This window comes from Chenopodium album, chromosome 3 (genome assembly GCF_948465745.1).
Source record: "Chenopodium album chromosome 3, dcCheAlbu1.1, whole genome shotgun sequence".
NCBI lineage: Eukaryota > Viridiplantae > Streptophyta > Magnoliopsida > Caryophyllales > Amaranthaceae > Chenopodium > Chenopodium album.
The window spans coordinates 45,551,492-45,574,139 of NC_137836.1; the positions used below are offsets into that span (position 1 = coordinate 45,551,492).

At 36.4% G+C, this 22,648-nt stretch overlaps 1 protein-coding gene across 1 annotated transcript; it reads right to left on the minus strand.

The window, feature by feature from the left end:
* Positions 1-478: 478 nt before the first annotated feature.
* LOC145625074 (uncharacterized) lies at positions 479-1,687 on the minus strand. Its single transcript, XM_081678156.1, has one exon. The coding sequence runs from the start codon at positions 1,685-1,687 to the stop codon at positions 479-481; it is 1,209 nt and encodes a 402-aa protein (XP_081534282.1).
* Positions 1,688-22,648: the final 20,961 nt, after the last annotated feature.

The window sequence follows — 22,648 nt, forward strand, 5'->3', positions numbered from 1 at the left end:
TGCATAAAGAGCATTATATAAAAAAAAATTTCCTCGTTCCACAATGACCATCTATGAAAAAGGCACCAGGCTTCCCCTTTGTAACATGATCCATTATGACATCGAATACAACTCGTTGAGCCTGATTTAACTTTTCTTTACATTCTAAACACTCTTCTAGTATCGGAGCATTCAATGCATCTTCTATATCTTTTGTAACATGTATAGCATCACCATCATCTTCTACTAAATTATGTAACCCAAAAGCCTTCAACGAACTTCCCATTGACTCAACTAATTGCTCAATCGATCTTACGGTTAACTGTTTCACTCTTGCAGCATCTGTGGGATATTTATATCGGTAATCCTCTGAAAAAGAATTATAATATTTTAACCACAAAGTTAGACGATCGCTAGGCTGATAGAAAATAAGTATTGTGGCAAACAATCTTCAAATAACATGAGGCATCTGGATGGCACATCCTTCAGTCAAGCACAATTAAATTGCATCATCTTCTTCTATTAATCCTAACTTCAGTGCTGCCTGCTGATGAATGGCATAAATGTTCCCATTGACTCTACGTAGATCTTCAAACGACTTCGGACTTCTGACATTGTGAAGCAGCAATCGCAAATAGTATCTTTCACCTTCAGAAGGTCCAACAAATGCTAACCTTCCAATCTGGATTTTTTTATTCTTTCTTTTCTTCCACGGTTTATCTGATGCATTCCACCAATAGTGCTCTAAAAATTCACTATATAGCCATCCTGTTCCCAAAGTTGATTTACAATTCATTTTGAAAAACTCTGTTAAACAGGTTCTAGTATGCTTAGCATATGAAACAATTGATGTCGGTTGTTCGTGAGGTCTCATCTGTATCAGCTGGAAATTAGGCAAGTGAACAGGAAGAGGTAAAACTGAAGGATACATTTCATAAAAATCAAAACCAAAAAGACGCCACGCAGCCTCATAGGGTGAAACCCATCGACCTGACTGATACTGTTCAATCTCATCTTGCACGGGAACTCCATCTGTTGTTTGAACAATATTGAAAGATATCTTGTCATGGCCTTTATAAACATACTTATAAAGATACTTCACCGCTTCAATAGTGGAACAAACTTCAACATTTAAGTGACAACTGAAATAAGCTAAAAGATATGGATTATATGGAATCACCCATGAATTATCCATTTCAACACCCCGGACTTTGACAGTATCACACGTAGCTCTCCTTCGATACAAAGGATATCCATCACTATTACTTTTTGTCTCTTCACAATTTTTCTTTGGATAACCATACTTACAATATCCACGTTGTTCTTTATGTTTCATACATGGGCATTCTGGATTAAGATGACCACATGAACCATGCATCATATGCTTGATCACAATCTCTCTTAAATATCCATTTTTAGAAGATGGAATTTCAGCACAAACAAACTTATCAAAGTCATCAGGAGTCTTTATTTTGAATTTTGATTTCAAAATAATGAGAAAATGAGCATGAGGTAAACCTCTTTTTTGGAATTCAATAACATAAATCATTGCAGCCACTTCTCCAAATATTTGCTTCTTCCTAATTAAATGTTTTAAAGCAAGTACCTTTGCCCTAAAAACTCTTGAAACAATATCTGACCTATTTTGTGCTTCTTCTCCAGCAGCAAGTTCTTGTTTGATTTCAGGCCAATTAGGATTGCATATCATTGTTATAAATAAATCAGGCTTGCCAAACCTTTAAACTAATGATATCGCATTTAGATATCTCTTCTTCAAATATCGAGGGACACTTATAAACGTTGCAGGCAATATAACTCGTCTTCCAACATTTGCTGCACATTCTTCTCCACAATCTATAGTATCAAGAAGTCCTTGATAAAGATCAGCCCTTATTGTCTGTTGGTTCCTTCGAAATAAATCCAAGCGTGTATTCTCTACCTTGACATACATGTCAACGATATATTGTTGAAAACATCTTCCAACTCTGAGCAAGTAATTTCCCGGACGACACTGAAGCCTATATGCATAATATTCTCGAGCTGAAATATGTTTATCTGCCTTAGATGAACCTCCATTTGCACCTACAAATCAATATTTGGAAAAAGAAGAAAAAAATTAGTAATAAAAGCATGTATATGACATATATAAAATCAAATATACTTTATTAATTAGAAATAAAAGATATGAACTCATACGCCTAGCTTCTTCATCTAACAACTCTTCAGTAGTATGTATACTACATGAAGAAACTGGATCTGTCTGAGACTGTAACTGTTGTACTCCACCCATAGACATCATCTTTAGTCCTTGAGTCCACCCACAATCTCCATATGGAAATAGTAAAGGATACTATAAAGGATCATAGCAACCATATTAGTGTTGGATCATATGAGAAGAATCATCTACACCAGTAACCAATATGTGTGGACTTTCAGAGTCACTGGAAGAAGTATTCTCTGGCCAAATAACAACAACCTCATCTGTAGTTGGAGCATTATAAACACACTGATCTGGAATTGTAGTCTTATTCAGTAAAATCTGTGTTGAATCACTAATCGAAACTCCCCTCAAACTTTGAAAAAATCTAGCATACGGATTTAGATTTGTAATCTCCATCAACATAGCCAAAATATTTTCTCTTAACGTAGTAAAACACTTTAGACGATTAGCTAATTCTTGTTGTCCATCATAAAAGTACAATTGCATATATTATGGCCCCTTTTCTCCAGGAACTAAACTGGGAATATTATGATAAATCTGTCCATGTAACTTAAAAACATAGATTCCATTCTTTGTTTCAGCTTTATGATCACCACCCAATGAAGTGAAAGCGAACAAACTATTATACAATCGCACATACTTCTTGAAATGTTTTGCTTCTTCATCTTTAGAAGTTAATAACCACACAAGCTGTGGAGGGTAATCATTAGCAGCAATCCTGATTTCTCCATCATCACAGCAGAAGTGAAGTGATTCAAAAGCAAATTTCTTGGCCATAAACTTATGACAGTAGGTAGGTGCAGGAAGTAGATAAGACTTAGTAGGAATTTTTTTCCCAATTAGAGCATCACATCCCTCTGTGAAAAATATGAAAAATGATCATTACAAAGTATTTCTAATAAAAATATTTATTGAAAAAATGTAATACCAAAAAAGAAAACTCTAAAATTACTTGTCGCTAGGACTTTACTGATTTCCCTTTCCTTAAAATTTCCGTTGGGTTGATCCTGTAACCTTTTAAATAGGATTTGAAACACAAATTCAGTAAATTTTTTACTATTAAAATCAAATATCAAGAATATACCATTAACTCTCAAAAAACCTTTGAATTTGATCACTACATTCACCCTCCACATTTGTACGACGTTTATTTTTGTAACCTTTTGCTGTCGAAGCTGCTTATAATAGTATACATCAAAATCAAAAGATAGAATCTTCAAATAAGTTGTATATAAAAGATGCAACACCAAGAATAAGTCACTGAAATTACTTGTCACTTGAATTGCAGGTAGCGCAAAAACCTGAACAATAACTCTTTCACCAGTTACTGCATCAAGAACCCCTATGAAAAATGTGATCAATGAAATTTTTTAATCCTGATTTGTTGGCATTAATACTTTTTATTATTCTTAAACACATGTAGGAATTCTCTAAGAAGACACTAAAATTACTTGAAACTTCAATTGCGCTGCCTTTTTCTTTTCCTGAATTTTCATTAAGCTGCTCCTGTAACCTTTTTACAATATTACAGAAACACATATTCAATTTAAGTTTAAAAACAAAAATTAATAACAGTAACACAGCAAAGTATAATAATTTTTTCTCTAATACCAAAGTATTCAACCTTTGTGTACCTTTGCATTTGTTAATACATCTTCTCTCCAAATCTACAAGGTGGCTATTAGTGTTTCTCCTTATTGATGAAGATGCTTATTAAACATAAATAACAAATTCATAAGCAATTATCTCCATCTCAATTCAATTCAATATAAAATATGTTTACTACAAATGAGAGTTCTGAAATTACTTAGCACTTGAATTCCTTTTCTTATTTTCTTTTTTGACCCATTGACAGCCTCTATTTCATTACTTTCACTTTCCATCCCTCTTTGACGTTTAGTCCTGTATTTATATGACGTCGTTGGTGCTCGTAATAATCGATCTAGATAATCAGTGATTAACATTAATTTTACAAACTATTGTCCTGAAATCACTGTAAAAAAAATCTTCCCTAAATCTTCATTGTTAGATACATGAAAAAACTCACCCATTTTCTATTGTTCTTTGCAAATTCCACAATACGTCTCCCTTGCAAGTGTCGTTGTATCAAGCAACTTTTTTTTTCTACACGTAACTTGTGTTCTACGTAATCTGAATTTTCATAACAAGACATACCATAAGCTTTAAAAATCCATAAAATAAGATAACAAACTGCAAGAAAGTTCAAAAAAGAAGAGTATAGCAAAAACCAAAAAGTGTTCATTATCATTAAATACATATAATCCATTACAACCATTACATAACCAAAATCTCTACTTCGAACTCTAATCTATGTATTTACTTAAAAGAGTTCAATGCACAAGCATCACAAAAAACTATCTTGTGCAACATACATAAGCTAAGAAACTTCAAATACATGCTCCAACAAAAACCTAACCCAGTTGAAGCAACAAGCAACAAAAGACCACACAGCAAGCATTTAAAACTTCTTCAATTCCAACTTAAACCCAAAACATCTAATCCTATAAAAGCCTTACACGTTTAAAACGTCCATGTAAATGATCTAAGTCTTCCCCCTTTGGGATTTCTTCAATGCTGGAATTAGAAATAGCAAATGATTCTGGAACTTGAGATTTTAGTTCAATCTTACTGAAAGCTATAACAGGTGGATTAGATATTGGAACCTGAAATTCCCCACCAACAGGAACTACACAGTCTTGTTCTACAAGACCTGAAGAAGGTTCCAATTGTTCTTTAACTCCCAACACACGTTCCTTCACACTTAAATAACTTTCCCTCTCCAAAACACATAGCAAAGCATCAAACCTACACGTTGTTGCCCTATAATTAGCATCCACTATTTCAATATTACACACATCAATGAGATAATCAACAACTTTCCTAGCTAGATCTTGCTTAGCTGCAGCTTGACTCAAACAGTAATCACTGAACAAACACCTAAATCCTGAACTATTCCTATGGTGAATGATGGTAAACCAAGAAACATATTGATTCCGAAATTGTTCAATAATTTCAATTGGAGTGCACTTTACATTAACACAACTTTAAATAGACCTCATCAACACCTCAAGGAAATCTATAACAACTTTCCTTTGATTGTGTCTAATTTCAGTAGAGATATCTCCATGAAAATAAACCTTTGATTTTCCTTTCTCAATTGCCTCCAACTCCTCTTTCTTGTATCCATACAATCGACTACAACGTTCATACATCTGCTTATGTAAAACAGTTACATCATCAACAACTATGTCATATCTTTTTATAAGATCATACACAGCCTTTTTAGCCGCAATTTCACAAGATTCATATACATTGTCCGTATCTCCACCAAGATAAATAGTAGGAACAACACTACTCTCGCTCCTAACAGCCACACAAGCAATGCTTTTTTGGAGATTGAGATATTGGTATTCTGGATCAGGGAAATCCAAGCATTCGGTAATTTGCTTCAACAAAGGACGAAATGATATCACTACTTGTGTGAGCGGAGCATCCATAACCTGTAATTCACGTACAATCAACCACTTCAGACTAAATTCCGCCCAAAACAATTACAACTACAGACACCAAAAATCAAACACTTGATACTCAAACCATATAAACCAACTACCAATAGACCAATAAGCAAAGTTAACCTTAACTTTCTAATACACAATGTTAACCCCAATAATATCCCACGATCTTTACACAAACTGCATGCAACAATTATAGACTTGTAAACCATTTCAAGCCTTTGTCAATAAACAAATACAATAAAAAACCAAAAACTTGTGTCACTCTCACTAATATTTCTATCTGAACACAGAACTTATACTCAAAACACTATCACACTACAATCTCAAAAAGAAATTAAACTAAAACTTTCAACCACATACATGCATGCCAACTTTTAAACCTTAGAAATTATATTCAGAACAAAGATAGGTTGAACTCATTCAAAAACAAAAACAACCTAAAATGCATGCAACAGTACTATACATTATTTAAAATTAAGAGCATATTGTTCTTCTATTCCTCTATCTTAATAATTGATCAACCAATCTAAATGCATGCACAACTTAAGAATAAACTTAGTGTCACAAATAGATTCTAACCAAATCACACAAAATAAATGCAAACAAATAATAACATACACATATATGTCATCAATCTAAAATGCATGCAATAAATAAGAAAATTATTTAGCATCTCAAATTAAATAAAAAAATATTAAAACATCAAAATCAAATAGACAAGCAATATATGCAAGTAAAGTCACACATCAAAATCGAACACATAACATGATTCTTAAATTTAAAGCTCAAAAATTTCCTTGTATGCAAAAAATCAATTAAACGCTATCATCAAAATCAAAATCAAACAAGAAAATAATACGTGCAAGTGAACTTACACACTAAAATCATATAGAATTATTAATCACACTAAATTTCACCGATTAATTACCATACAAAATGCAAGAATCATGCACTAATCAACTTCTAAATTAATGAATGCTTGCAAAATTACCTGATTATTTCGTTAAATAACTTGCTAATTGAAATAGCTTCTATCACTTGAAATTTTGCAATAAAAAAAGCTTCATTAATTGTGTTTAAGTTATCTCACAATGAAGTTGTATATATATATATATATATATATATATATATATATATATATATATATATATATATATATATACACACACACACACACACACACACACCCACACACACACACACACACACACACACACACACACACATAGACAAACAAACAAATACCTAACTCACTCAAAAAATACATGCCTTAAAACAAGCTAAAACCTAAATATTATATGATAGTAAATTACTAAACAAACAAAGCTATGTGCACCTCATCACTTAATTTTAATTAAAACACATAAACCACAATTATACTAATAAAAGTCAATAAAGTTTTTAAAAGTAAAAAAAATCAACAAATCTTGATGGAAAATTTGCAATAACCAACCAAGAAGGAGTTAATTTTGGACATTTCACAACTTATTTTTGCCATAAAGGTCAAGTAAGTCATCAAAAAGTGATGAAAGTTAACAAAATTCAAGGATTTGATGGCATTTTTTCAAATACCAACAAAGGATGAGAAAATTATGGTCAATGCACTATTCCTTTCACTAATTTCCACTAATTTTTGCCAAAAATCCTAATCTTTCTCAACTTCTCATTTTTAAAGGTTGTAGAAATAGAGGTCATATCTCCCATTTTTCAATCATCAACTCTCATCAAGAATTTCTTGATTTTCTCTCTCTCTTTCTAGCCTAGCCTTTTATAAACACAATTCCTCATACGTTAGCACTAGACACACCTAGTATTGTTCGAAGTTGCCTTCGCCCTACACGTGAAAGGTTTAATTTCTGAGGGTTTGGTCCCAAATTTCTCTTTCGATTATTGGATTTAATTCTTTGATTTTATATTTTCCTTGATGTTACTAACGTGTGTATTTTGTTATTAGAAAGAGATACGATGCATCCAAGTAAGTGCTTTAATTGTTTTATTGTTATTATGATATAGAAATCATGTCTAGGTTATTATTTTGATTCCTAGTATCATGTTAAGATGTTTTTCTTTATTTGATGTTTTGAATGACAACAATGATTCCAAGTATCATGTTTAGGGAAAAGGTTATAATATCAAATATGCTTATTATGATTCATGTGATGCTTCTTATTCTCTTTCTCAATATTCATGTTAATATCATGTTAGGGCTATATATTTGATTTTTATTGTTTAGTGACATGCTTGAGTTTGTTATTAATATTGTTAGTATCATATTTAACATGATTATTTTAATAATTGTTATAAGTATTATTATGATGATGATTATTGTTGTGTCGAATTATATAATTTAACGTAATTTGTTAATTAGCGAATTGTTTCACGAAATTTGTTAATTTACGAATTATTTCACGTAATTTGTTAATTTAAGAATTGTTTTATGTAATTTGTTAATTTACGAATTGTTTCATGTTATTTGTTAATCGACGGATAACTTATATATAATTGTTAATATCATGTTGTTTGATGCTTAATATTATTTATTGCTTGATCACACCTTTTATGCATGCTTAATTTCACTAAAGGGACCTTGCCTAAGCAATGGAATTGTACAACTATCACTCTTGTTCTTAAAATCCCTAATGCCTCTCATGTTAAGGATTTTAGACCTATAGCTTGTTATACGATGGTTTATAAGCTTATTTCTAAAATTATAACTGCCAGGCTTGCTGCTATCATTGGTGAGGTGATTGATGATGCTCAGGCAGGGATCATTCTTGGCAAGCACATTGGTGACAATATCCTTCTTGCAACTGAATTGATCAAAGGCTATGATCATAAATTTATCTCTCCTAGGTGCATGGTTAAGGTGGATTTGAAGAAAGCCTATGATTCAGTTGAGTGGGGATTTTTTATCACTGTTATGCAGGAGCTTGGTTTCCCTCAGAGATTTGTTAGCTGGATCTGGACTTGTCTTACTTCTGTCTCCTATTCTATTCTTATTAATGGTTTTCCTACCCCTCCCTTTGAAGCTAAGAAAGGCCTAAGGCAAGGTGACCCTATGTCTCCCTTTCTTTTTGCTATTGGTATGGAATACCTATCCAGATGCCTTGATGAGCTTAGGTTAACTCCTGATTTCAACTTTCATCCTAGATGTGAAAAGTTAAACCTAACTCACATGATGTTTGTTGATGATCTTCTGATGTTCTCTAGAGCTGATAGTGTTTCTGTTAAGCTCCTCTTCCAAGCCTTCTTAAAATTCTCTGGTGCCTCTGGGCTTTCTGCTAATCTTGATAAAAGTGAAGTCTATTTTGGGGGAGTTTCTACTGATGTTCAGAAAGAGTTGAGGGAGCTTCTTGGTGTTTCTCAAGGTACTATCCCTTTTAGGTATCTTGGGGTCCCTCTTTCTTCCAAGAAGCTTACTATTGCTCAGTGTAGGCCTTTGGTGGAAAAGGTGACTGCTAGAATCCAAGGGTGGATGGCTTAACACCTGTCTTATGCTGGGAGGCTTCAGTTGGTGAAGAGTGTGTTGTTTGGTATTCAGACATATTGGGCTCAAATTTTCATCTTACCAAAGAAAATTTTGAAAGAGGTCGAGGCTAGATTCAGATGCTTTCTTTGGACTGGTTCCTCTGCCCCTACTAAAAAATCTTTAGTGGCTTGGAATAATGTCTGTCTCCTTAAAGTTTGTGGTGGATGGAATTTGTTGTCTCTTCCTGAATGGAATAAAGCAGCTTTCACTAAGTTACTTTGGGATATTGCTCACAAGGCTGATAATCTTTGGGTTAAGTGGGTCCATATCTATTACTTCAAGCATAGAGATTGTTGGACCACCCCTACTCCTTCTAAATGCTCTTGGTGTTTGAAAAAGATTCTGAGCTGTAGAGATGTTGTGAATGATCAAGGAGGATGAGATGGTTTCATGCAGGGCAACAAAGTGAAAATCAAGAAGCTTTATGCTGCTATTAGGCCTCAAGTACCTAAGGTTCCTTGGAAGAGAGTCATTTGTCATAACTTGGCAACTCCTAAAAGTGTTTTTATCTTGTGGCTAGCTTTGTGGAATAGGCTTGTCACTAAGGATAGGTTGCTCCAATGGAACATTTCTTGTGATCCAAGGTGCTTCTTGTGTTTGAATAGCAATGAAAGTGTTCAACATCTTTTCTTTAATTGTGAATACTCTAGATAGGTTTGGAACAAGGTGTTGGGTATTTTACATGTTTCCAAGCCTCTTCAGCAGTTTAGTGATGAGATTGATTGGATGAAGAAAATTTGTAGAAGTTCCAGATTGAAAAACAAAGTGATCCATGTAGCCTTTACTGAAACGGTTTATGGTATATGGATTCAGAGGAATGCAGTCTTGTTTACTGGGTGCTGCAAATCTGTTGATGCCCTTGTTAGGGATATTGTCTTTCACTTAGTCTGTAGAATCCCGGCGGGAAGCAAATTTTTGATTGTTTAGGGCTGCTTCTGCTTCTCTGGTTTTCTGGTGTTGTTGCTGGTTCTTGTTATTTATGACTCCTTGTTTCTGGGTGCTGGTTTCTAGTGTAGGGTTTGTTTTTGCTGGATTTGCTTTTGTTGCTCTTTTGGGTATTGGGTGCTGTGTTGTTGCTGCTGGTTTGCTCTTTGAAGGTTTTAAATTTTATTTTTTGCTGCTGGCTGCTGCTTCTCTGCTACTTCTTTGCCCTGCTGGTTTGTTGCCTTGCTTCTGGCTGCTTCTGATCTGCTGTTTCTGTGCCATGCTGCTCTGCTGTTCTGATGTTGTGCTGCAAGCTGCTGCTAGTTTCTGTTGCTGCTGTCCTGCTGCTCTGCTTCCTTACTACTTGCTGCTGTTGTTGCACTGGTTTGCTGCTGCTGTTCAGATGTTGTTGTTGTTCTGTGTTGTTGCTTCTCAACTGCTGTTGTTAAGTTGTTGTGATAGTCAGCAGCTGGTCTACTGTTGCTGCCTGCTGCCTGCTGTCTGCTGCTGGTGGACAGTTGTTGCTCAGTTCTGCTGCTGGCCTGCTTCTGTTGTTGTGCTGCTTTTTCTGTTCTTTGTGTTCTTTCTGTCTCTTGCTGCAGGGCTGTGTTGGTTGTGTTGCTGTTGCAATTGTCTGAAGTTGCTGTTTGGTTTCTACTAGAGCTGCTGGTTTGGTGTGTTTGCTGCTATTTTAGCAGATGGTACAGCTAGGATTGGTCATGTTCTTGTTGCTGTTTTCTGGCTCTGGGTGGCAGCTTGCTAGGTGCTGCTGTTCTGGGTTTGGCAGGGGTTTCAAGTTTGCAGTTTTGCTTCTAGTTGCCTTGTCTCTAATAGAAATCCTTTGTATTGTTAGGCTTTTGTTGTTTTAGTGGTTTTGGGCTGTTTGCCTTGTTGTTTGCTGCTTGTGTTGCTGTCTGGTCCTGGTTTCCAGAACCCTTCCTAGAAGGTGGCTGGAAATCTGAGTCCAGTTTGTTCTAGGCCTTTCCTAGAACCCTTCTAGAAGGTGGCTAGGATAGGATCTAGAACTGTTTTTGGGGTTTGGCCTGTTTAACAGGTCTTGTGGTGTTCTGGTGGTAGTTATAACTTAGCTCTTGTAAGTTGTAACTTTCTTTCTTTGGTAATAAAATCTTATTTTCCAAAAAAAAAAAAAAAAAAAAAAAAAAGGAATTGGTACTTGTAATCACGCTTAATAAGATAATTAATAATCTTGTTTAGAGTTAATTTGATTATAATTCAAGTGATCGCCAATAATAGTTTATTTGTGCATTAATATTCAACCAACATAAATTAAACAGGTTTAGGGTTAATCTATTGATTGCATGCATATGTTAGTCAGAAAGCGTCAAAGCGCACATTAGTACGAGAAGAATAAAGTAGAGTCATATTTTTAGGGCAAGTTCAATCTCTTTTAGGTTGGATTTATACCTTCATCCCTGAACTTCCAGTCATGGTTCCAGACCTATTCGATTTAACGATATCACGGATCGTTAAGGGGTGTAACCTTCACCCTGTGAACGGTTTAAAAGTTCCTAAAACTTGTTGGCGACTCTTTTGCTCTAGCTTCCTTCCCTTTGGACGCCACTATGCTTAAGTGTATGATCAAAGTAGGGTTCAAGTTTGGGGTAATGCTTGAAATATTCCCTACAGATTGTTTCAAGCGTTTATCCAAGAGGAAGCTTAGACCAACGAGATTCTACGATCAAGCGACAACCAAGTTTCTAGGGGTAGATGAGGATGTTCGCCTACTTGCGGAGGGCCTTGATCTTTTAGATTTTTTGGATTTAAATGCCCCTACTTATGCTAGGGTGACTTATGAATTCCTTTCTTCTCTTGAAGTTGTCCAAGAACCGGGTGCAAATTACTTAAAGATTTTAACTTTCCAACTCTTCAACAATGATCACTCATTGAAGAATGCTCAACTATGTTCTTATTTCAAATTTCGGGCCAAGGATGCAGATCATTGTATCTATCCGGCACATAGTAGAATGGAAAGTGATCATGGATATGATGATCAACGTCGGTGGAGGAGTATCTCGGAGAAAGGAAAGTATGACCCTCAAACTTCCAAGTCCGCTTCCATGATTCATCCGGCTATGCGGTATTTTAACCGAATCCTCACGTACGCTCTTTGCTCTAAGGACTCTTTGGGAGCTATCTCCCGTGAGGAGCTTTGTTGGTTGTGGATAGCCGACCAAAACGACTTTGATATTGAGTCGGTGGATTTGACGGAGCATTTGATCACTAGATTCTTGGATATACGTGATGGAGTTTGCCTATCGGGGTGGATCCAATTGGGTGGGATGATTTCTATCCTAGCTCTTTGCATTAATTATGACTACAAGAATTTGTTAGATGAGCTTCCTCCGATTATCGATCCTCGAGAAAAGTCTCGCTCTCATTTCCTCAACATCTCTGCCCTTGTGAATCAAAAGTTTCTCGATCGAACTAGGAAGGATGATGTTTTCATTTGGAAAGTTTCTCGGTTTAAGGAATGGTTCCTCATCCCATGCAAGGAGGCAACTACCCGACCCGAGGAGAGAGATTCCTTGTCTTGGAGGACCCCGATGCGAGATATTAATCCTTTTATCCGACGAAGGACAAATTGTAAAAGAGGTCGCTCAGCCAATGCTTGCTCATCGAATGCTCATTCTCTTCCCTCGGTTGAATAGGGAGGTACACCTATTCTTTCCCCCCTCTCCCACTCCTTCTACTTTTGATATGTTAACCATTCATGCTAAGCATGATTTTATTGCTAACGTGTTGTACTCCATGCCTTCTATGCAACCCCTTTCTCTTGGTTATGACTATTATATGTATCAATTGTATGATTTACATGTTCGGAGGGGGGAGATCGAGCCTGATGTCAATTACCGTATCTCCCGGTCCAACAAGGACTTATCCCTCAATGTGAGCCTTTTGATCTTATTGTGGGTCCTACACCTTGTAACCCTTATTGGGAGGGCCCCCAAGTTCACCCTAGTTCTATCATAGGCACTACCCCGAGCACTTACGACTATAAGCGGCCTGGTGGTTGTGATTATGCATATGATCCGGCTAATCCTTCGCCTTTTCCGGACCCCGAGACTTTTGGTAGGAGGGGTAGGTCAGGTGAGCCGGTCTTAGATAATTGGGTCTCATTATTTTGAGGTTGATAGAATTAGAGGGAAAGTCGGTTAAGGGGTAAGGCTCTCATGGAGGTGAGCGAGATGGCAAGCTCTAGTCATTTGATGGAGACCGGTGAGGGGAGTTCTCATTCTACCCCTTACTATAGTGTGGAGTGATACTACCATGGCTACCCCCCGTTTTTATGTGCTTTATATGATGTTTCTCTATTACCTATACGTCTTTAGGTTAAGAGTTAGGGGGTGGCCCATTTTAAGCTTGGGGGTGTTCTATATCGCTTGTTGTTGTGCTTCGTTGTTTCCCCCCTTGCTTTTGTAGTTCATTCCTGGTCTCGTATGCTTGTGGTATCGATCTCTGAGTCCTTTGGTTTTATGATGATGATGTTGTGCTTTTGTTGATTTCTCTGCCCGGCTATTGGCCGTGTTGTTTGATTCGCTGATATCTGTCTGATGAGTTTCTCTGTATCTAGGGATGTCAGTGGGGCAGGTCAAGTAGGAGACCCGCCCCAATGGGGCGGGGATGGGTCTCGGTTTGACAGGTGGTGGGGCGGGGATGGGGATAAAAACCATACCCTCCATGGGTGATAGGGCGGGGTGGATTTTAAGTTGTACCCGCCCCATCCCCGCCCCGCCCCGCCCGCCCCACTTCGTACCCGCCCCATCCCCACCTCATACCCACATCTATATATCTTTTAAAGCAAAATTACATACTTTTATTTTATTTATAAAATAACTATATGAAATACAATATTAATTATAATACTTTGTACAACATTTATATTATAACACAAAAATGTGTATAGAATGTTTTATTTTATAATTCGTATTAATTATGTAAGATTGTGTATTTGAGATACGGATATTAGGTTGATCTTGGGTGAGGATTAAGCGGGTCTTTGGTGAAGATTAGGTGGGGATGGATATCCAAGTGGGGGGTGGGGTGGGGATGGTTTTGGAGTTGTACCCAGTGGGGCGGGGATGGGGATGAAAATTGGACCCGCCGCGGGGATGGGGATGGGGATGGGGATGAAAATATTAGGTGGGGATGGGGATGGGAAGGCCAACATCTGCCCCGCCCCGCCCCATTGACATCCCTATTTGTATCTCTATTATGATGATTCCTGATGATGATTATCTGATATCTTGTTTTCTGTTACTGTTTCGGTCTGATGACTCATTGGATACTATTCTTGTTGCTATTACTACTTTCTTTTTCTTTATTTTCATTATTTTACTTTCTTTCTTTTCTTCTTTTATTTTGTTTGGAAGTTACTAACAATTTTCTTTGAATACAGTTCTTAATTTCTCACCTTGCTCTATTGCTTATGCTTTGGATTTCAACAATTCGTAAGGTGCTCTTTCACCTTGATTATGTAGCATAGCTTAGGCGCCCGGTGAGATCTTTCTATTTCTCTTCTCTTTTTTTCTAGATTGCTTAGATTAGGATTAGCTCTAGGATGAGTTGAATGGTTCGAGGATGTTTTCTTTGTAACACCTAGCGTGTTTGGGGTCATTGGCATTGATGCCGAATGACCGCTTGTTTGACGATTGGGTATTACTTGTAATTGCTTGCATTCTTGTGCTTTTCTCTCTTTATTTTTCTGTTTAGCTCTTTTATTTCTTTCAAATAAGAAATAAAACATTTTTGAGGCTATTGTTTCCTTTTTTCTTGTTTATCTCTTATCTTTGGACATTCTACATTTCGGAATTTTGCCTTTGAATGTATGCTTTCCTATGTTTTATTGGTGTGCATGCTTTGAGAGTATTTGCGGTTGACTCTAGGATAGGGTATGCTAAGGTAGCGGTTTAGACCTTTTGGGGCCTTGAAGCCGGATTCATTTGGTTTGTGGTAAGATGGAGTTACTTCCTTTGGTGGATTTGAAACCTTTAGTATGTTTTTGCTACAACCTTGTGAGGATTTTTCTTTTTCAAGCCTTCATCATGTGTTGATTGTGCGGCATGCATCCTTGACCTTTGCATACCTAATCTTGAATCTAGACTCATAATTCTCAAACACGGGATCAAACCAACTAGGAAGGACAAAGGCAACTTTTCAGGGTGGTAATATTTCATTTCTAGGATTTTTCTTTCTTTTTAGTTCATTGAGTTTCCATTTGCCTTCTTGCTAACCATTTGAGCCTTTTCCGTTCTTTTCAAGTTACATCTTTAGATTTTGAGCCTTTTATTTCATTTTCGTTTCCATTCTTGGTTTTTGTGAAGCAATTGATAATTATTGGTGGAGTTTGTGGTGGAGGAGTTTGGTTCTCTTGAAAACAAGTTTATGTTGTGATATTTGTGTGAATAATGGCAAGTGAATAAAGGAAAAGCCGTCCATAGTGAAAACAAAAGGCAAGGACATATTACATGCAAAATAGTAAAGGTCGTCCATAGTAAAAGAGGCATGGACAATTGCTTTGAAAGAAATGAAAATACAAAAAAAAAAAAAGAAAAAAGAAAAAAAAAAGGATATGAAAAAGAGAAAATTCAAAAATATTTTGATGTAATTTCATTTCCCTTTTCAAGCATTGAGGACAATTCTTCCATTTAGCTTGGGGGAGAAGCGTTTACACTTTTTGTATATATGCTTGTGGATATAGCTTTCAATAAGCTTGGGGGTGTTAGTTTGTTTTTGTTTGGTGACTACTTGATTGTGATTCTAAAAAAGGGCCCGTTCTTTGCTTCACTTTTAGGGATACCACCAAATTCTAAAATTTTAGCCTACTCCTAACCTTTTGCCCTTACGTTACAACCTTTGGGAAAGTCCTTTCGACGTAGTGGTTGAGTCATATACCGAGGGAGGGCATTATGAGTTAAAGTCTAAGGAAAAGGGATGCAAGGTCAAGATGTCGAGAAACCTTCAAATTCTACTCTTTTTTCGGTTCCTTCGAGGAACCATAGAGACGCTTGGGAGAACGCGACTAGATTGGTTGGGATGAAAGTGGATTGCGCCTCATTAGTTCTCTACGCTTAGCATACCTTATGTTTTAATCAACCATAAATATCTTGAAGCAAGCATACCCATTTCATATAGAAAAGTGTTCATGCATTTGCTTTTGATCGTTTGTGAAAGTCCTTGCCAAGAGCTATTTGTTTGAATTTTTGTTTTACCTTCTTTTCTTTTTAAATGATTTTGCCCCATTTTATTTCAAAGAGTTGTGGGTTAAGCTCTTATGAAACCCTTACGAGACCTCACTCATCCTCATAGGCGACTTTGGGGTTTAAAGGGCTTGTTATAGCTAATAACAACCGTGATTCCTACGTTAGTGAGTCTTAGTGTTTATCCTTCTTCTCACTTTTTCTTTTCTAAATATACCTTCCTTATTCCTTTTAAGCTTTTGTTTTGCTCGGGACGAGAAAAAGTCTAGCTTGGAGGAAATTGATGAGTGTCATTTATGACACTCATAGGGTAGTGTTTTAGGATGTTTTCACCTTATTTTTCATGCTTTTCTTTTATCATTTTGATCTTTTCTCCTTTAGTTTCTCTATTTCTTCTTTCTTTGTGTTTTACTTTCCCTTATGTGGTTTTCTCTGTGTTTCTCTTTTATATTGCTCTTTTTCTCTTCTATTTCTCTCTTTGGTTACTTTTGTAGGTGCTTCAGGAGTTAGCTTTGCAAAGGAATCAAGAGGAGAAAAAATAGCTAAGCAAAGGAGATTCAAGCCTCTCGGAGAGGGCTTGGAGAGGGCGCTTTGCATCTATTCATTGTCGCGGGCGCAGGTCATGAGAGCCGCGGGTGCGGGCAAAGTGCATCTAGTTGATGAATTTTGGCAGGAACTCTCCGCGCCCTAGCCGCGGGCGCGGAAAATCTAGAGAGACTGCGGCCCCCTGTCTTCACTTAGAACAGGGCATCTGTCACGCCCTCAGCCGCGGGCGCGGGCTACAGTACCCGCGGGCACGGGTCTTGCCCAGATTGCCCGTGGGGTTAGTTATGGGTTCCATACCCATTTCTCCGCGCCCGCGGGATCTTCCCGGAGAGGGCACGACCGATCAGTTTTTCTTCTTTGTCTATAAATACTCTTGTAAATCCTTTTGAAGGCCAACTTTTTAGACAATATTTCATTTGCTTAGTTTTTAGAGAGAGAAACTAGAAAGAAGTTAGAGAGAAAGTAGAGATTGTAATTCTTGGATTTGATTTGTATTTCAACATTGCTTCTTCAATCAAGTTTGGATTTCTTCTTCATGTCAATGAAAGTTTGTGAGATTTCTTTCTTTTGAATTTACTTCAATTGCAATTTTCTTTAATGCTTGAATGTTTGGTTTGGATTTTGATTTAGTTTTGAGAATTTGTTGATTGATTGATTGTCTTTTTGATTTAGCTTGAAATGAATATGTTTGTGATTGAATTTGTTTTGTCATTCAATTTCATTATGATTAGTGAGTAGATTAGTTGCTAGGGAGAAGGGGAAGCATGCTTGATTGATGATTTTTGCTAGTTTATGATCATTGATTGATTGAATTATTGCAATTAAATTGGTTGACATAGTTGTGCATGTGATTAATTAGACTAGGAGTGATTAACCTATAAGATTTATCTAGATTGCATTGCAAATTTCAATGACATGAACCCTTGATTTTAGAATTGCTTTAATTGATTGAATTTGATTGTGATTCTCCTTGTTAGCCATTCATAGTGAACCCTAGCTTGGTTTATAGGAAATAACCTTTGAATTCCTTTGATTGCAACTATTGTTTGTCCCTTGCAATGTTTGAATCAATTAAGTGAACTATCAATTAGCATAATCGTTGAGCTTGCATGTGGAACATATATCCCTAGTGTTTAGCATATTGATTGAATTCTTTGATTTGTCTTTAATCTTGTTATCCTAGTTACCAACCTCAACCATTGATATTCTTCGATTTAGCTTGACAATAGACTATAGCATAGTTCCTATTCATTCGTTTGGGTTCGATCCTTGACTTACCACATACTTGTATAAGGTTTGTTTAGTATTTATAAATTTAGTTTGACCAAGGGAGAATTAGATGATGACCTAATTTTACCCCTTGTCATGTGCAAACGGCCTTGTATGTTTTATACTCTAATTAATTTATTTTATAAAAGGATCGCTTATCTGAACAGCCGACACCCAAATCTCGATTAAGGGACCCAACTGCACCAAAGTAGTCGTCCCAAACTTTATTTAAATTTTTAAGCTTAGTCAATGACTTAGTGGATAATTGCTCTTCAAAAGAGACCAATGGCCGGATACATATTATTTAAACTACCGTCTGCTCTAGCATGAGTATGACTGTCTGCTCCAACATGAGTCAGACAACCGGCGACGTCCATTCGGGCAAATTCGTCGAAGAGAAGCATCTCCAATTTGGGTGGTGATGGGTGTCATAAATGGCACCCATTTGATGAGCATTTAGGTTTTTTTCTTCCTCTTTTTATAGCTTTCATGCTTAATAAATGTCTAGTTTTATGCATTTGGTCTTGATTTTACCTTTCTTCTCTTATTTTGTAGCTTTTGTGCATTTTGTTAGTTTTTCTACTCTTTTCTCCTTTATTTGCTCTATTTTCGTGGTTATAGGTATTGTACGAGGTGCAGGTCTTGATTTTGGTGATTTACTAAGGTGGAATATCCTTTTGGAGCAAGCTCATGACAATTAGAAAGCTGAAGATGCAAGGAAGTGGATTCTCCAAGTTCTAGCTCTTGCGCTCGCAAGCCGTGCTCTCATGAAAACGGGGTGTTGAACCCACTGTCAAGTGCTTTGTGGGACTGCCAGTCTTAGTGTTCATCATCATCAGATAGCGCGTTCATTCGAAGACCTTAGCGAACACACGAAACCACGAGAAGAGCCGAAGAACCCAAAGAAGCGCGGGCGCGCAAGGCACGGGCTCGGGCGCGCCTCCTTGCCTGCGCGGGTGCACTCCCCTGGGTATTTACTTACTCGGTTTTTGCTTCGCGCCTCCTATTTATATCTCTTTGTAACCCGATTTTGTAAGGACGAAATTCACAATTTTAGATCTAAAATTTAGATTAGTTGAGAGCTTCTCTCTCTAGTTTTTAGGGTTTGTTTATGAGTAGATTTTAGAGAAAGTAAGTGAGGATTTTCAATGGTTATTGAGAGATTGGATATTCAATGGTAATAATTGTGTTGAAGATCTTCTCTATTATCAATGAGCATTTGTAACTCTATCTCATTTTATTGCTTTGTTTAATATTCTTGTTAGTTTGGATTGATTTTGATGTTTGATGTTTGATTAGTGTAGTTGTTCTTCATATATTGTTGATTCTTGATTTCCTTAGTTGTTAGTTGATTAGATGATGATGTTAGAGTAGTTGTTTGCTAGGAATAAGGTAAAACTTGGATGATTGATTGATTGTGCTTAATTTGGAGATTGTGTTTTTTAATTGTTGAGATTAAATCGATTAATGGAAGTTTGCATGTGTGTAATTCGATAGGTCCTGAGAATTATGCTAGATTGCATTGTAGTTTCTAATGATACGGACCATTGATTTAGGAATTGCAATCGTCGATTGAGTTTGATTAGTGATGCTCCTAGTTAGAGTCTCTTGTAGATGGCGCTAGTTTGACCTCTAGGAGATAGCTGGTTGACTCTTTTGATTAAGCTTGCCATTAGTCTTCACAACCATTGACTTGCATGTATTTCCGAGTTGCTACAAGTGTCATGATTATTTGCTGATCCCCGTTCCTAGCGCTTTATTTATTTGGTTTCTTTGTTTGATAGTTGGTTAGTGTTTTGTCTTTATCTTTGTCTTCGACCTAGCTTAGGTGCATAATTGAGAGCGCTTGAACATTACCGTTCCTTTGGGTTCGACCCTTGACTTGCCTTATACTAGTATTTAGGTTGGTTAAGTGTTTATAAATTTAGTTTGACTAAGGGAAGTTTAGTTTCAACGACCTAGTTCCACCCCTCGTCAACATGGCGCCGTTGCCGGGGAACGGTGTCTATGTTTGAGTGTTTTTGATTGCTTGAGTCTTGGTCTTTGTATATACTTTTCTTTTATTTGATTTTTTCTTGCTTGTTAAAAAAATGGAATGTTTTTCTTTTCCTCAATATGATGGTGAGTCTTTTAATATCTACTTCCATAGACTTAAGGAAGTTTTGGACTATAATCATTGTAGTCTTTGGGAGGCTTCTGAGATTTGTTATTTTGGTTTAAATGAGCAAACTGGGAATGAAGTTGAAAGCATGCATAATGGTGAATTTAAAGCATTGTCAATAGATGATGCTTGGGATTTTTATGTTTGGTTTGCTAGGTATATCTATAATAGGGGTAATCATGATTCTAATGTTGATTTTCAATGTGTTGAATCTTCTAATGTTAGTATGATTTCCCATGATTTGTCACATGATCCCGTTGTTAAACCTAGAACAAACGATTTCAATTCTATTTCCTCTTTTGCTCATGATGATGAAGTACATGCTCAAGTTGATGCTAATGGTGTGTTTCAATTTTCTTCATTATTTGCCATGTCTTCTTGTGATGTAGTATATCCCCTTAATAACGAATCTCATATGCTTGATTGTGCCCCCTTCCCCTATTTAATGAAAATGCTCATGATTTTAATGTCCATGGTCCTACCCTTGGTTGTGACTCTTATTTTACTATTGATCAACCCTCTTTGCCTTTTCATTCTCTTAACACTTGTGATGAGTCTCTAGTCCCTTATAGCCAAATTGATGAATCTATAAGGGATTTAGAGATGAATCCTAATCTTAGGCCCTTAGAGAGACAAATGATGGAAACTTTAAGGAGCCAAATGAAAATGATTAGAGAGCATGAGGGTGTTTTTAATGAAGAATTGAAAAGAAAAGAGGAGTTAGAAAGTCAATTTTCATCTTTGATGCTTGTATGTGAAATTTTAAATCCAATGTGTGTGGTGAGGATGATAATGATAATTTAGAGCAACCAAGAGAGTGTGAGGATCCCTTTGATGAGCATATGAGTGATGGTGAAAGAGTTGAGAATTAAGAGAGAGTTGAATTTGAAAATCCTAACCCTCTTTCCCATCTTGATGAGCCTAAAGTTTATGTTTGTGAGCCTTCAATTTATGAATACATAGACTCTTTTGAGGTAATGTCCCATTTGTTTTGTGAGAGTAATATGAAGATTTATAGATTCTTATATGTGTTCATCAAGAACGCCGGTATTTAAATGAGTTTACGATGACTCTACCTCTATTCATGCACGGTTTTGAGGACTTAGGTTTTGAGATAGTTGAAGGAAAGGTTGTTTATTATGGTGGAAAGGAGGATGAGGTTGATTCCCTTGGAGTTTTTGAGCTTGAGGGTGGTGTAAATTGTGAGAGTTCTTCATTTGAGGACTCTATGATTGATTTTCATGCCTTCATTGGCAATGTGAGACCTTGTGTTGAGGGAGTAGCTACCCCTTTTCCTATTTCTCATACCCCTTTTTCTCAAAGGTTTGACAACATCTCTTCTTCCCTTGTTTTTCTCCTTTACTATCTCAAAGAGCCTAATGGGGAGCCGATTTCTATGGACAATCTTATTGTCCCTCATTCGTCTATTGTTGAGGAAAAGGGTGATGTTGCCACCCAAAAATATTTTAGTATGGAGGATTTGAGTTTTTCTTTTTCTTTACATTCTTTTATCCCCCTTCTTCTTCTTATTTTCTTGTTTTTCCTTTTGATCCTTCTTCTTCTTTTTTTTGGCATAACCCTTCTCACTTGCGTGCAACAATCTTGTTGCACGTTCTTATCCCGTCATTTGCCTACTGTTTATCTTATGAAATGATTAGTAGTGAATTTGACAAGCTCTTGCGTGCGTTGAATTATTATTTTCTAGAGCGGTCAAGCTTGGACCTTAAGCAAGCCTTTCTCGGGAAGTAACCCGTGTTTTATTGCTTTCATTTTTTTTTCTTTTTAGCATAGATTTCTCTCATGGAAATGTTTGTGTGCCTTTTGCTAGGTACATGACTTGATATACTTTGTTGCTTCGATTTGGATCAAGAATCAAGGAAATTTGACTCCTATTTTTGCTAGCATATGTAAGGCAAGGTTCAATTCTTGAGGAAATTAGCTTTGAAAGGTTCAATATCCTTCCTTGCTCTTTCTCAAGTGGATGATGACTTGTTGGACATATGTTGGTTTGTTGGATTGATCTCCTTATTTTCCCCTTCCATGGTTCCTATGATTTATGTTTAAGTGTATTGTCTCATTCAAGCTTGGGGGAAGGTGTTCTATCATGTATGGTGGGATGTTGATTCATATATGCCATGCACATTCGTATATGCATTTCCATGTTCTATATTTTGAAAAACTCCAAAAGATTTTTGTTTCTATCAAGGCAAATTTGCAATATGTCTTTGTTTTGTTCTTGCTTTGGACAAATACTTTTGGACTTGT

Excerpts from the sequence above, each read along its gene's own strand:
- LOC145625074 (XM_081678156.1), bottom strand. The coding sequence starts at position 1,687 with ATGATATGCAATCCTAATTGGCCTGAAATCAAACAAGAACTTGCTGCT.